Source organism: Choloepus didactylus, chromosome 8, assembly GCF_015220235.1.
Source record: "Choloepus didactylus isolate mChoDid1 chromosome 8, mChoDid1.pri, whole genome shotgun sequence".
NCBI lineage: Eukaryota > Metazoa > Chordata > Mammalia > Pilosa > Megalonychidae > Choloepus > Choloepus didactylus.
This window is the reverse complement of record NC_051314.1, coordinates 144764536-144776917: the sequence shown is the minus strand read 5'-3', so window position 1 is coordinate 144776917 and position 12382 is coordinate 144764536. Positions and strand designations below refer to the sequence as shown.

Sequence of the window (12382 nt, the reverse complement as noted above, 5' to 3'; positions counted from 1 at the left end):
CGATTTTAAAAATGGGCAAAGGACTGAATAGACATTTCTCCAGTGATGATATACAGTGGCCAATTAGCACATGAAGAGATGCTCACCATCATTAGTCATTACAGAAATGAAAATCAAAACCACAATGAGGAAAAACAGTGAGATACCACTTCACACCTGCTAGGAGGACTATTATTTAAAATACAGAAAATATCAAGTGTTGGTGAGGACGTGGAAAAATTGGAACCCTTGTGTATTGTTGATAGGATTGTAAACTGGTGCAGCTCCACTGGGGGGGGAGGGGTTAAAATACCTATTCCTGGAGCTGAGGACAGCATCAAGCATGGAACAGGACCAGACAGTTCTCTTGGCAGGGAGGCTGTTGCTATCAGAGACCAGGGTCTGGGGTGCAGTCCCACCCCACTACAGACCTGTCTGCTCAGAGTAACCAGCCAAGATTGCAGACGGCTCTCTTGGCAGCATTGCCATAGTTTCCTAGGGCTACCATGGCAATGTTCCACAAGCTGTGTGGCTTAACAGAACTCTGTCACAGTTCTGGAATCTAGGAGTCCAAACCTAAGGTGTCAACAGAGCCATGCTCCATCTGGGGGCTCTAGTGAAGAATGCTTCCTTGCCCCTTCTAGCTTCTGGTGGCGCCAGGCATTCCTTGCTTGTGGCAGCATACTCCAATCTCTGCCTCCTTGTTTTCTCTGTGTCTGTCTGTGTCATCCTCACCTTTTCTTATAAAGACACAAGTCATATTGGATTAAGGGCCCATCCCAATCCAGTATAATCCCATCTTGACTAATTACATCTGTAAAGACCCTATTTCCAAATAAGGTCACATTCTGAGGTATTAAGGACTATGATTTCAACATATCTTTTTGGGGGTGGTCAACAAGAACAGGCACCTAACAAATATTAGACAAAAAAAAAAAAAGTCAAGAACAAATGGATGATCTATTTTCTAAGATTGGTGTGACATGAAAGCACCAGCTATGCCCAATATAAGAAACATCAGAAATACTAGTCCTGGGACTTAAGGAACCATAATTGCATCTGATGGTCTCAAAAGCCATGTTTCTGGCATGAGCCTTGCTGCAGAAAGATGAAGCAGCATTTAGAACATTCAAGCCACTTATTGAGAATGTTCAGAGCAAAAACTGCCTGACCAACTTCCTTAGAATGGATCTTACCTGCAACAAATGGTCAAAAATGGCAGACCATGATTGAAGCTGATGTTGACTTTAAAACCATGAATAGTTATTCGCGTCATCTCTTCTGGGTAGACATATGCTCCCTATTGCTGCATTACAAATTACCTCAAACTTAGTGGCTTAAGACTTCACAAGCTTATTCTCTTAAAGTTCTGGAGGCCAGAAGTCTGAAGTGGGTATTATTTAGCTAAAATGAGGGTGTCAGGAAGGCTGCATTCCTTCTGGAGGCCCTTGGGGAGAATGTGTTTCCTTGTCCTTTCCATCTTTGGCTCACGGCCCCTTCTTCACATCACTTTGACCTCTGCTTCCATCATCACATCCCCTTCTCTGACTCTCACCCTCCTGCTTCCCTTTTTTTAAAAATTCAGTTTTATTGAGATATATTCACACACCATACAGTCATCCATGGTGTACAATCAACTGTTCACAGTAACATCATATAGTTGTACATTCATCACCTCAATCTATTTTTGAACATTTTCCTTATACCAGAAAGAATCAGAATAAAAATAAAAAATAAAAATAAAAAAGAACACCCAAACCATCCCCCATCCCACCCTATTTTTCATTTAGTTTTTGTCCCCATTCATCTACTCATCCATCCATACACTGGATAAAGGGAGTGTGATCCGCAAGGTTTTCACAATCACACTGTCACCTCTTATAATCTACATTGTTATACAATCATCTTCAGAAGTTCAGACTACTGTGTTGGAGTTTGATAGTTTCATCTATTTACTTCTAGCTATTCCAATACATTAAAACCTAAAAAGTGTTATCTATATAGTGAGTAAGAATGTCCACCAGAGTGACCTGTTGACTCCATTTGAATTCTCTCATCCACTGAAGCTTTATTTCATTTATCCTGCTTCCCTTTTATAAGGACCCTTGTGATCACACTGGGCTCACCCAGATAATCCAGGACAATTTCATCTCAAGATCCTTAACTTCATCACATCCGCAAATCCCTTCTGCTATGTAAGGTGACAGTCACAGGTTCTGGGGATTAGAATGTGGACATCTTTGGGGGCCATTATTCTGCCTATCACAGTGGATTTACCACACACAAAAAGCAGTATCAAATTCAGAAGAACTCTTATGCTCAGCATCTACCAAATCTGGAAGAAGATGATAGAAATGACCAGAGAGGTGCAGACAAATGATTCAAAAAAAAAAAAAAAAAAGGTCAATAAAATGATTCCAGGCAACACTGGGAAATGCTTAAAAGAGACTAGCCAATCTATTTATCTTCTCCATGATGTGTCTGATAGAAAAGTAAAAATGCTGAAGAAGCACAAGTTTGAATTGGAAAAAAAGTAAACCCACAACTTCTCTAATAATAAAGAAGAAGAAAAAAGTAATGGAACTTGATGGTGAAGACAGTAGTTCTGAAAAACAGAGTTAAAGCTGAATGATTGATGGCTTTGAGCCCCAGTCCAAGAATCTATTTAAAGATCAGAACTTATAAATGGTGACCGATAGTTTTATCAGTGAAAAAATAGTTAAAATACAAAGGATCTCTTTCATCTATTTAATCTCAAAGCACTTAACTCATTAATATCCCTGAGTCTTAATAGGTTCATTATAATTTTCCTCATTTGCTTATTAGCACTTGGGCTGCTTTTGCAGTGATTCCAGGCAACATCGGTGCCAAAGGAGTTTTCTTAGAGAACCTAGAAGCAGACCCTGGGACAAGGATTTCATGGCAACTAGGTTCCTTGTTCAGTGAAGGATCACTGGTTTTGAAGTAGGGGGAGTGATGAGGAAGGGAAGGGAGGTGACCAACAGAGGAGGCTGTCAAGTCAGATGCTCCTGTGGGTGACTGGACCTTAATCCTACTGGGGAAAGTTTGGGGGTCAGTGTAACAAACAAGCTCAGACTGATTCCACCTGAGGTGCAAGGGAGCTGGGGTATTTATACACCTGCTCCCCATCAGTCATTGATTGAGGACCACTCCTGGGGGCATTTCCAGTCTGCTGAGCAAATGGAATCCCTTAGGTCACAAAATGCAGATGTGGGTGTTCAGAGTCATGCTTTGGCAAAGTGGGAAAGGCGAGGACTAGTGAGGCACCGACAGCGTCTGCCCGACGAGAACACATGTCTACTTATTCCCATGCATTATGGTTAGGCTACCGCAGTTAAAATGGTAGGAAAGAGTGGGCTCAAGATGGATCCAACTTCAATGTTTGTGCAGTTATGTTTTAGAACAGGACAGGATGATTAACAGATACCAAGTTTCTTGGCTTTTGTGTTCCAAAACACTACAGTGAAGGCTACATTTTGAATTATTTTGTAAAATGACAAACATTTGCATGATGTAGAATTAAATTATGAATTTAAAAAGTATAATAATACAAAGAAGAAAGGCTAATACGCATAAATTTTCACTTTATGGACTTCCTTGTCATCACATTCCCTCTGTTTGTTGTAGTAATAGAAAGTATTGTCCCTTCTTTGAAGTTTCTTCACATATCCTGTCTCTGGCCAACGATCTATCTGCAAATCAAAAACCAGAAAACAATCATTATAAGGTTAGTCTTAAAACTACACTGTAAAAATGCTTGAAATCTTAGAGAAATCTTAGAGAAAGTATTACACATACACAAAACACATTTTAAGTTGCTGTAGAAAGACTAGTGTTTCTCGGTAATCCCAATTTCTAGATTTAAATTCTTGCTTAGTGGCCAAGAAAAAGAAAATATTCAAAATAACCTAAACTCCATTCTTTTTATGTTTTCAAATGACTTCAAATATTTTATAACTTCCTACCTCTAAAAATAGTACCCCAGGAGGAAATTAGGACTACCTATTGCTGACTGCTGACCCCGGAGCAGTGACTACAAAGAGCAGCAGCTAAAGTCAAGACATATCTACAAGGGCATATGTATTTCCTTATGCACATTTCAAGTTCACCCTGAAACCCAATTTTTAAGAGAAAGTTGAGGTCATGAATGGAGTTCACAACAATCTTTTCTTAACTTTTCCTACTCTTTCTTGTATATCATTGGTTTCTTTCCTGTATTGTCTGGCTTGATCTCTTTTGGACATTTTTTTCTCCCTGTCCCATCAAAATTCACTATTGGTCTCCCTGATCAGGCCAATGCATTTTTGTTTTTGTTAAATATGTTCCTTCTGTATTTTGTGAAATGCACTATCATTGTTGAAAATCTATTACTCGGGTAAAGAGCAAGGTCTAAAGAATCAAGTTCTTTCTGTTTTTCAATACCATTTGTTTATACAGGCAGCTCTCCCCTACTGATATTCCCCATTTAGAAATTACACCTTTCACTTGCAAGAAAAGAATACATCATCTGTGTCCTCATGTCTTTATTTTCTAACCACACAATTTACTTTTCTTCTTTCTTACTTGAAAATAAGGAAAAATAGGTAGCAGCATGTTTGGTAAATATCAACAGGCTGACATACACATAATAGAAAAAAAAAAAGACAAAAACCTCCCTCTGTCACAAAAGACAAGCCTGCCTTGGGTTGCCTGTTCTCCTCAGCTTTCCAGGGAAGGTGTTCTAGACACCAGCACAGCTCTCTTCCTCTGGGGTCAGTCAGTCTCCATCATTCTCACCGTCCAGAATACAACTGCTGCTTCTCCAGAACATCCAGAATCGCCTCAGATCAGATGAGCCTCAAAACAGCTATACTGGTTCTCTGCTCCTCAACTTCTAGATATTTTTCTTTTTATATCCTTTGCCATCTCTGAATCATTTTCTTCTTGGCTTTTTACCTGATCCCTCACATTCAATCTAGAAAACCTTCATTCCTTAAAGTATGGTGAAAGGGAGTGATATATTTATTCTTCAAGTGCAATGACCTTCTCAGGCAGAGAGATCAACAAATACTAATAGCATCCATAATAGGTGTGTGCTTCAAATAAGGAAAAACAAAACAAAACAAAAACTGAGCTCAAACTCTTCAGACCACTGTGCACCTGGTAGGGGCATCCCAATCAAGGCAAGACTTCAGTTGCCACCCTAGTTATCCTTTATGGCCCACTGCAACACCATTAGGGTCATGACGCCCAAAAGGAATCCCTGGGCTTCTTTTTCTAAGGCATATATACTTTAGACTTGCATAAGGTTTTATTGTTCTTGTTGTTATCTTCTGCTGTGAGATAATAATAATAAAGCTACCACTCATTAAACACCATTCATTCATTCAACAAATTATTATTGAGCACTGCAATGTTAGGCACTCCAAACACATGCTTTCATTTAATTGCTGTGAGGGTCTTCTAAAGCCGGCATTGACATCGCTGTTTCACAGCTGAGGAAATAGAGGCTCAGTGAAGTAAGGAGACTTGTTCAGGATTTGACAAGAGGTGGAGCCAGGATGTGAACCCTGGACAGTATGATCCAAAGCCTCTAGTCTTCCCACTGGCCCACTAGATGTTCTGAGGTCAAGGAATCTCTTACTTATACTTTTATCTCCCAAAACACTTGGCACAAACATTTGCACATGGCAGAAACTCAATAAGGATATAGGGAATTAAAATGCAAAACTGCTCTATAATAACCAAGTCATAAAGTGAATAGGACTGCTCTACCCTCGCTTTTCACACACACTCACCCTCACACACATCTTTCAGTCACCTGAAAGATGTCCTTTGTGTTCTCTTAAACCTGATTTTATCCCAATACCAACATTGTCTGGGGATGGGGCTGAGGGCAGGGATGAGAGGAACACGAAGTGAACTGTGGCACTGCCCACATGATCCCAGGTTTCCTGTATCTTGTAGGGGCAACTCAAGCTCCAGGCAAAGTATGAAGCTTTTTTTTTCTTTTTTTACCCACAGCATTAAAATGAAAATATTTTACTTACTTAAAGGCCATAGTTACAGTAATAAAAACTAACTTTTGGTAATGAGGACAGAGAAAAATGTTAGTTATATTTTAGAACACGGATACATGAAAAGCGCGTAATCAAGTATTCATTTTGATCAATATTTTTAAACTTCATACCCACCAACCCTAATAATATCAACTAAATTAATCTCTATTAAATCAAAGTCTATTAAATTTTAGCTGTTTGCTCCATTCCTTTTCCTATCTACTTTTTTTTTCAGGAAGAATTAAGTACAGATCAAAGAGTAGAATGAAGGATGAAGAAAGAAGAAAATACAAAGATCTAAAAAATCCACAAATGAATTAGTCTCTGAAAAAGTTAAAAAAAATCATTAACAAAAATTTAAAAACCCCATGAATTAATAAACTTGTTGTAACCCCAAATCTAAAAATTAAAACAATTTATGAATATTAGGTCATATTCTATAATATTATTAAAAACTTAGTCTCTTAGTATCCAGTAGAGTAAATGAGTGGGAAAAAAAAAAAGAAGGAAAACTCCACATTCTAAACTGGTGTCATGTCTTGATTCAGATCTGGTCTTTATAAAGCAAAGCCTGGTCTCTCAACTCTCAGGAAAAACTAGCATACACAACCAAAATCAGGGCTAGGTTCTCCAACAGTTTTTCGTCACTCATAAACTCCATAATAAACATAGAATTTAACCCCTTTCTAATTCATGGTTAAAATAAATAGTACAGTAACAGGAAAGAAATTATAGCTACACACCAGCATGGAAAAGAGAGGATAATATTAGAAAATAAAACTTCTTACATGAGGGAAAAAGACTACTTTTATGGTCTACAATAAAAGACTCATTTAACTGAGCACAGCTGCTCAATAAAAGCCAGAAAATTCTTAATGCTTCCTAGCTGAGGGCCCACCCCTTCCCCAAACCTGCCCAGAAAATCACTTTTCTGGACCTTGTCTTCTCGTCAATAAAATGAGAGGTGGAGTAGAACTCCCTTCCAATTAGTCTCTGGTAATTTGTTTTTTAATACTTTCACCATCTAACAAACTTATTTTGAGTCTGAGTTTGTAGAGGTATAAATCTTACCATAGAAACTTGTTTCACTTGTTTATATTCAATTTCATCCCGATATCCTGCTTGTTGAAATCTGTACAGATTTTCTATCTCATCTGACCATTTTTTGGCACGACTTATTGATTTTGGTTTCACGTCAGAACTAGCCATGGCTACCGAAGTCTTATTACCAATTATTTCTGTAAGATGTTAAAACAGTATTAAGAGATAACATAATGACAATTTGAAAGTCCTTAAAACAAACAAAATAACATTTAAGGAAATCATATAGCATTTAGAATTCCATCAACTATTTTCCATTTTTAACAATTTCAAGGTTGGGAAGGATTCATATTATTTTTAGTGGGATGGGCGGCTAAAAGATACATAGAGAGCTGTTTATTTCTTGATCAAATAAAACTGCATTTAGTTTTGGAGTGGTGTCCTAAATGCTGTATACCAATTCTGGTGTTCCAGGCAATAGTTTGCACATTTCTGAAACCACTCTTATTTTTAACTGCATCTTCCTTTTTCCTCGAAAGGGAATGTAAGATCAGTCTTTTTGCTCCTTTGTCTTTCTTCTTGCTGGGAAACAATGGTTTCTTCTCTTTTCCATTTCTTAATTGCTTGGAGACATCTAGTAACTGCAATCCATTTGCTCAGGTCACTGTGGCACCCAATCCTGTGATAAACCAGTGTGAGAAGACAGACTAACACAAATTCCATGACAGCTGCTTGGCTGTCATGATACTGAGAGCATGGATTTTAAAACATGTAGGAGGTCACTAATGGTCTCTGAAATTGAAATATTCAACTCTAGTTCATGTAATTGTCTATTCACCAAATGCCCATGGGCAGTTTTTCAAAGACATAATATTGCTCTTGTTTTCTCTGCTACTTTTTTTTCTTAATTACCAAAATATAGCAGTCATTTCACTGAAAGTGCCCGGAATTTTCACTTACATTCCTTGAATCCTTTCTTCCATTAAAACATATTTCTACTGGCAGAAATGTATTAAAGTTGAACCTGTAAATGAATTCATATGATTTTTTTCAAATTACAATGACAAATGCTCATTATCTTAAAAGAATACAGAAAAGTACAAAAATGAAAAGGAAAAATAATAATCACATCAATTAGAAGTATCCATCCTTAACATTAGGTGAACATCACCGTAAACATACGAATTAGAAGGAAATGTTTATAAAAAGGGATCTTGATAATTGTACTTCAAGTGGTTACATAAGCAAATATGCTTGTTCTTGGGAAATGTATTCAAAGAACATGACATATATGACCTATTCTCAAATGTTTAGAAAACAGATAGATAGTTGGATAGAATGATATGGTAAATGTGACAAAATGTTAAAAGTTGATGGATCTGGGTATCTGGGGGGGGTGTGATGGAATTCTCTGTATGAGGTTTGTATTATTTTTACAACTGTCTTGTAAGTTTGAAATTATTTCAAAATGAAACTTTTTTTTAAAAGCCATCTTAAAATAAAAGCTTTTAAAAGTGTAATGAATTACCTGGATTTAAGGAGCGGGGTATGAAATGGAAGTAAAACCAACAGAATCGCTGAATTTCAGTCAACTGTTTTTCAAGGTGATAGATGAAGCCTAAAAGTTCCCGAAGGTTAATTTAAAAAGATAGTAAAGAACATCATTTGTTTGAACTCCATGCTTCAATTACGTACAAGAACTGACTGACCCTTTTCTATGAAAAATGAGACTTCCTTCCAACATCTCTAGATTCTGTTACATTATTTACTTAATATTCTGAAGGGTTATGACATTTAGATTTTTGTCTAAAGACAGAAATCCCACAATTGTTTGGCTTTAGTTACAAATTTAAATGAATGTAAACAAAATCATTTGAGCTTCACATTTCTCATATAAGTGGATATACCATTAGTATTGTTTTCAGTTTTCCAACCTGCATACCAACAAATATATTGATTGGACCAGATAAAATTAGGAAATTGTTCATATTTGACTTTTTAAAAACTTTTGACTCTTATGTATTAATTTGGGTTCAGGATCATGTTGGATTTTGAAGGTAACTGTTATATTGTTATATTAATTTGCATAAAATTTGGAATATATGAGAAAATAAATAAGCCAAAGTTCAGTGAAACACTTGTCCTTCAATGCCATTCATTTTAATGGGAGGTTAACTGTGTCACTGTTACAAAATAGACTAGCTATGACCAACAAATAAGTTGCACATGTGTGGTACATCCTAATAACTCATGAAAACTATATGTATATATGTAAATACCATAGAAAATATACACTAAGATACAAAGAAATACAAAGGAAACAGTGTGATTCACTGTATTAAAAATACTTTCAAAATCAGCCATGTTTTTATATAAATTTAGTGGCTGTATTACTCAAATTGCTTCTAGAGATGGAGCACATTTTCGAAAAGACATGGTACATTCTTAATTTTTATTTTACCTAAGTCATTTTTGCTTCGGGCTTGACTGTTCAATACATAATAAAATACCTTTTTACTGAATGTTTAACCTTTTGTCACTTTCAGGTCAAATAATTATGTCAATTATACACATGAAAATGCTGCATTTAGTAGAAGAACAGAAAATACACTACATTCAGTTGGACTATTGGGGAAGTCACTATCTTCTTCAGTAGAAAATTACCACATCTTCTAGATATTCCAGAAATATAGGGACAATCTTCTAGATATATCTTTGGTTTCAGAACCATTTGTTTCCTTCTGGGTTGGTTTCCCCCAAATTATCTAAAAGGAACATGAATGCAATTTTCACCATTATAGGAACCCTAGTACCTATATAACTACACTTGGTCGTGGTGCTGAGAAGTCCACATTTTTTGGTGTCTCTTATATCTTAATTTCAGTTTCTTAAAAACACAAAATCAAACTAAAATTTGGAAAGAGCAACTGCACAATTCCTTAATTATACCAGCAGTTCTGGGAAATTCAGTGGCAGTCCTGGTTCTGCAATTTCTAACATTCGGCACTTAGAATCTTAGTGGTTTTTTTACTGACAGTTGTTGCCAAAAATAACTGATATACAATGCATTTGAACTTTATAAGCTGTATCTGCAAAAACAAGAAACGGCAATGTCGTTTCCTCTTGAGACCTGAGTTTCTCCCTTATGAAAATTTTATTAAATGGCTTTAGAGTTTACATGGGTATAAAAACCCCACCAATCTCAAATCCTTGACAATTTTAACTGAAAACAAAAATCTAACGTTTTAATATAATAACGAGCCGCCTGTGATACAGGTAGCCACAGGGAACTCTTCTCTATGCAAAACCGCAGTTTTCCCTTTAGAATAAGCCCTTTTCACCTCCTTCTCGCTCTTTAAAGTCCTTCGTGGTATTAAAACCTCTTGAGCAGTAGCAACCGTAATCTTCCACTTCTTTCTCCATCTTATGCCTTCTGTTCCCCAGCGGCAGAAGGACGCGGCCGAGGCGCCCTTTAACTACAATGTAACCTTAGCCAAGTTCATTAACATCTCTGAGCCTCAGTTTCCTGAACTGTAAAAGGGTGAAGCCTTAGATGGTCTCTAAAGCCCTCGCACACCCCTTCCCAACTTTGGGGGGGGGGGTGTTCAGTTGAAAGGAGATCCCCAAACACGCCTCTGATCCATCGTCCAGGCGTGCTCATCTGCCTTCATCGCGGCCCCCAGGGCGGACCACGTGCCTTCCCGGCCCCAAATCACCAGGTGGGTTTGAGGTAAGGTCTGCCTGGAGGGCTGAGATGGAGACGGTATTGGAAAACGAGGAGGTTCAACGATTAGCCCGCGTGACAAAAACGCAAAGAATTACGAGAGAGTCGGACTCTCAAACTCAAGAAGGACAAAGAAAGAGCTCCCCCCAGAAGAGGGTAGAATCGCGGAAACGGGACCGAGATCCGCTTCCGGGACGGGGCACGCTGGACGGAAGGGGCGGGACAAACCACGCTCGACTAAAGGGTGGGGCCGCGCAGGGATCCCACGGCGACGCGTCCTTCCCCGTGTCCCTGTTCTCCTCGTTACCCTCGTTGGGTCGACCTGGGAGGCAGGGGCAGTTTGCCTGGGGGCTCGCAGGCGGTGTGGCGGCCTAGTGTTCTCCACTCCAGTTTCTTGCGCTGGGCCAACCAAAGGCCAACCGTCGTGGACGCCGTCACTGTCACATCTCGTAGCCAGGCGGTGGCACCGCCCCCGGAAATCCGGCCTGGCCGCGCCCGGGGCAGATGGTGGTGTGTGCGCGCGGGGTGTGCCACGTTCGCGCTGAGCCCAGCATGGGAGCCTTGCGAAGGCAGCATCCTGGGCCGAGGGGGAGATTGAAATGTGTTATCTGCTGCTTCTTGAATCCCAGACAGAGCAGGTCAGATAATGGAGGCCCTGGCTGTAAGAGTCCCTTACCTGCACCACCACCTCATTTTGTGGAGATTTAATGAACCGTTCAAAAGGGTCAAGGAAAGTGCTTGGCAATCTCTAGCTTTTTTTTTTTTTTCTTCTAGCACCATTTTCATTATTCTGTTTAAAATGCCATCTATTTGCTGACAACTTCCAAATTTCTTTCCTCAGCCCAGATCTGTCTCCTGAACTCCAGACTTGTATATTCCGCCTATATTCAGTGTCCATTTGGTTGCCCCAAATTGAACTCTTGACTTCTGCCAACCACTCACATCACCAAAAACATAAAATTCCTGCGCGTTCGCTTCCTCAGTTAATCGGCCCCCAGAGATCTTTCTCTCTTATCCTCTATATCCAACCCATCAGCAAAGCCTGTTGGTGTTAGTACTCCTACTCAGGTCAAAGCCACCATCATCTTTTTTTTAATCCTGGAAGCGGGATCTCCCCATCTTACCTAGAGTAAAAAAAAAAAAAAGTCTTTATAAGGTCCAAAAAGCCCGACAAGATATACAGACAACTACATCCTCCCTCACTCTGCAGCACTAGATCACTCTGTTCTATGTGCACTGGCCTTGCTATTCCTGGACAAGCTCCTGCCTTGGGGCCTTTGTTGTAGTGTTCCCTCTGCCTGGGTCAGCCTTCTTCCAGGTATCTGCTTGGCTAACTTCCTATCTACAAGACTTAAAAAATATCAACCTGCTCCCACCTCCAGTCACATTTTCTATCCTCCTTCCCATGTTCCAGTGTTCCCTTTTTCTTTAGCAAGTATTGCCTTCTAAACTATTTAAATGGCTTATTTATTAGTTCTGTTGTCTATCTCCTGTTAGGATGTAATTTCCACAAGGACATCCTAAATTCCCAGAACAGTGTCTTGCACATAATAGGTGCTAAAGCAATATATTGTGAATG

The 12382-nt window shown here is 38.8% G+C and overlaps 1 protein-coding gene across 1 annotated transcript; it reads right to left on the bottom strand.

Annotated features, from left to right (window-relative positions):
• Window positions 1-3563: 3563 nt before the first annotated feature.
• MEIG1 (meiosis/spermiogenesis associated 1) lies at window positions 3564-7256 on the bottom strand. Its single transcript, XM_037848370.1, has 2 exons — window positions 7110-7256; window positions 3564-3692 (listed from the first exon to the last, which is right to left on the bottom strand). Exons 1-2 carry the CDS (start codon window positions 7245-7247, stop codon window positions 3564-3566), a joined length of 267 nt encoding a protein of 88 aa, XP_037704298.1. The 5' UTR covers window positions 7248-7256.
• Window positions 7257-12382: the final 5126 nt, after the last annotated feature.

Excerpts from the sequence above, each read along its gene's own strand:
- MEIG1 (XM_037848370.1), bottom strand. The coding sequence starts at position 7,247 with ATGGCTAGTTCTGACGTGAAACCAAAATCAATAAGTCGTGCCAAAAAA. Across the intron at positions 3,693-7,109 it reads AAGTGAAACAAGTTTCTATG|ATAGATCGTTGGCCAGAGAC; the intron begins GTAAGATTTATA and ends TTTGATTTGCAG.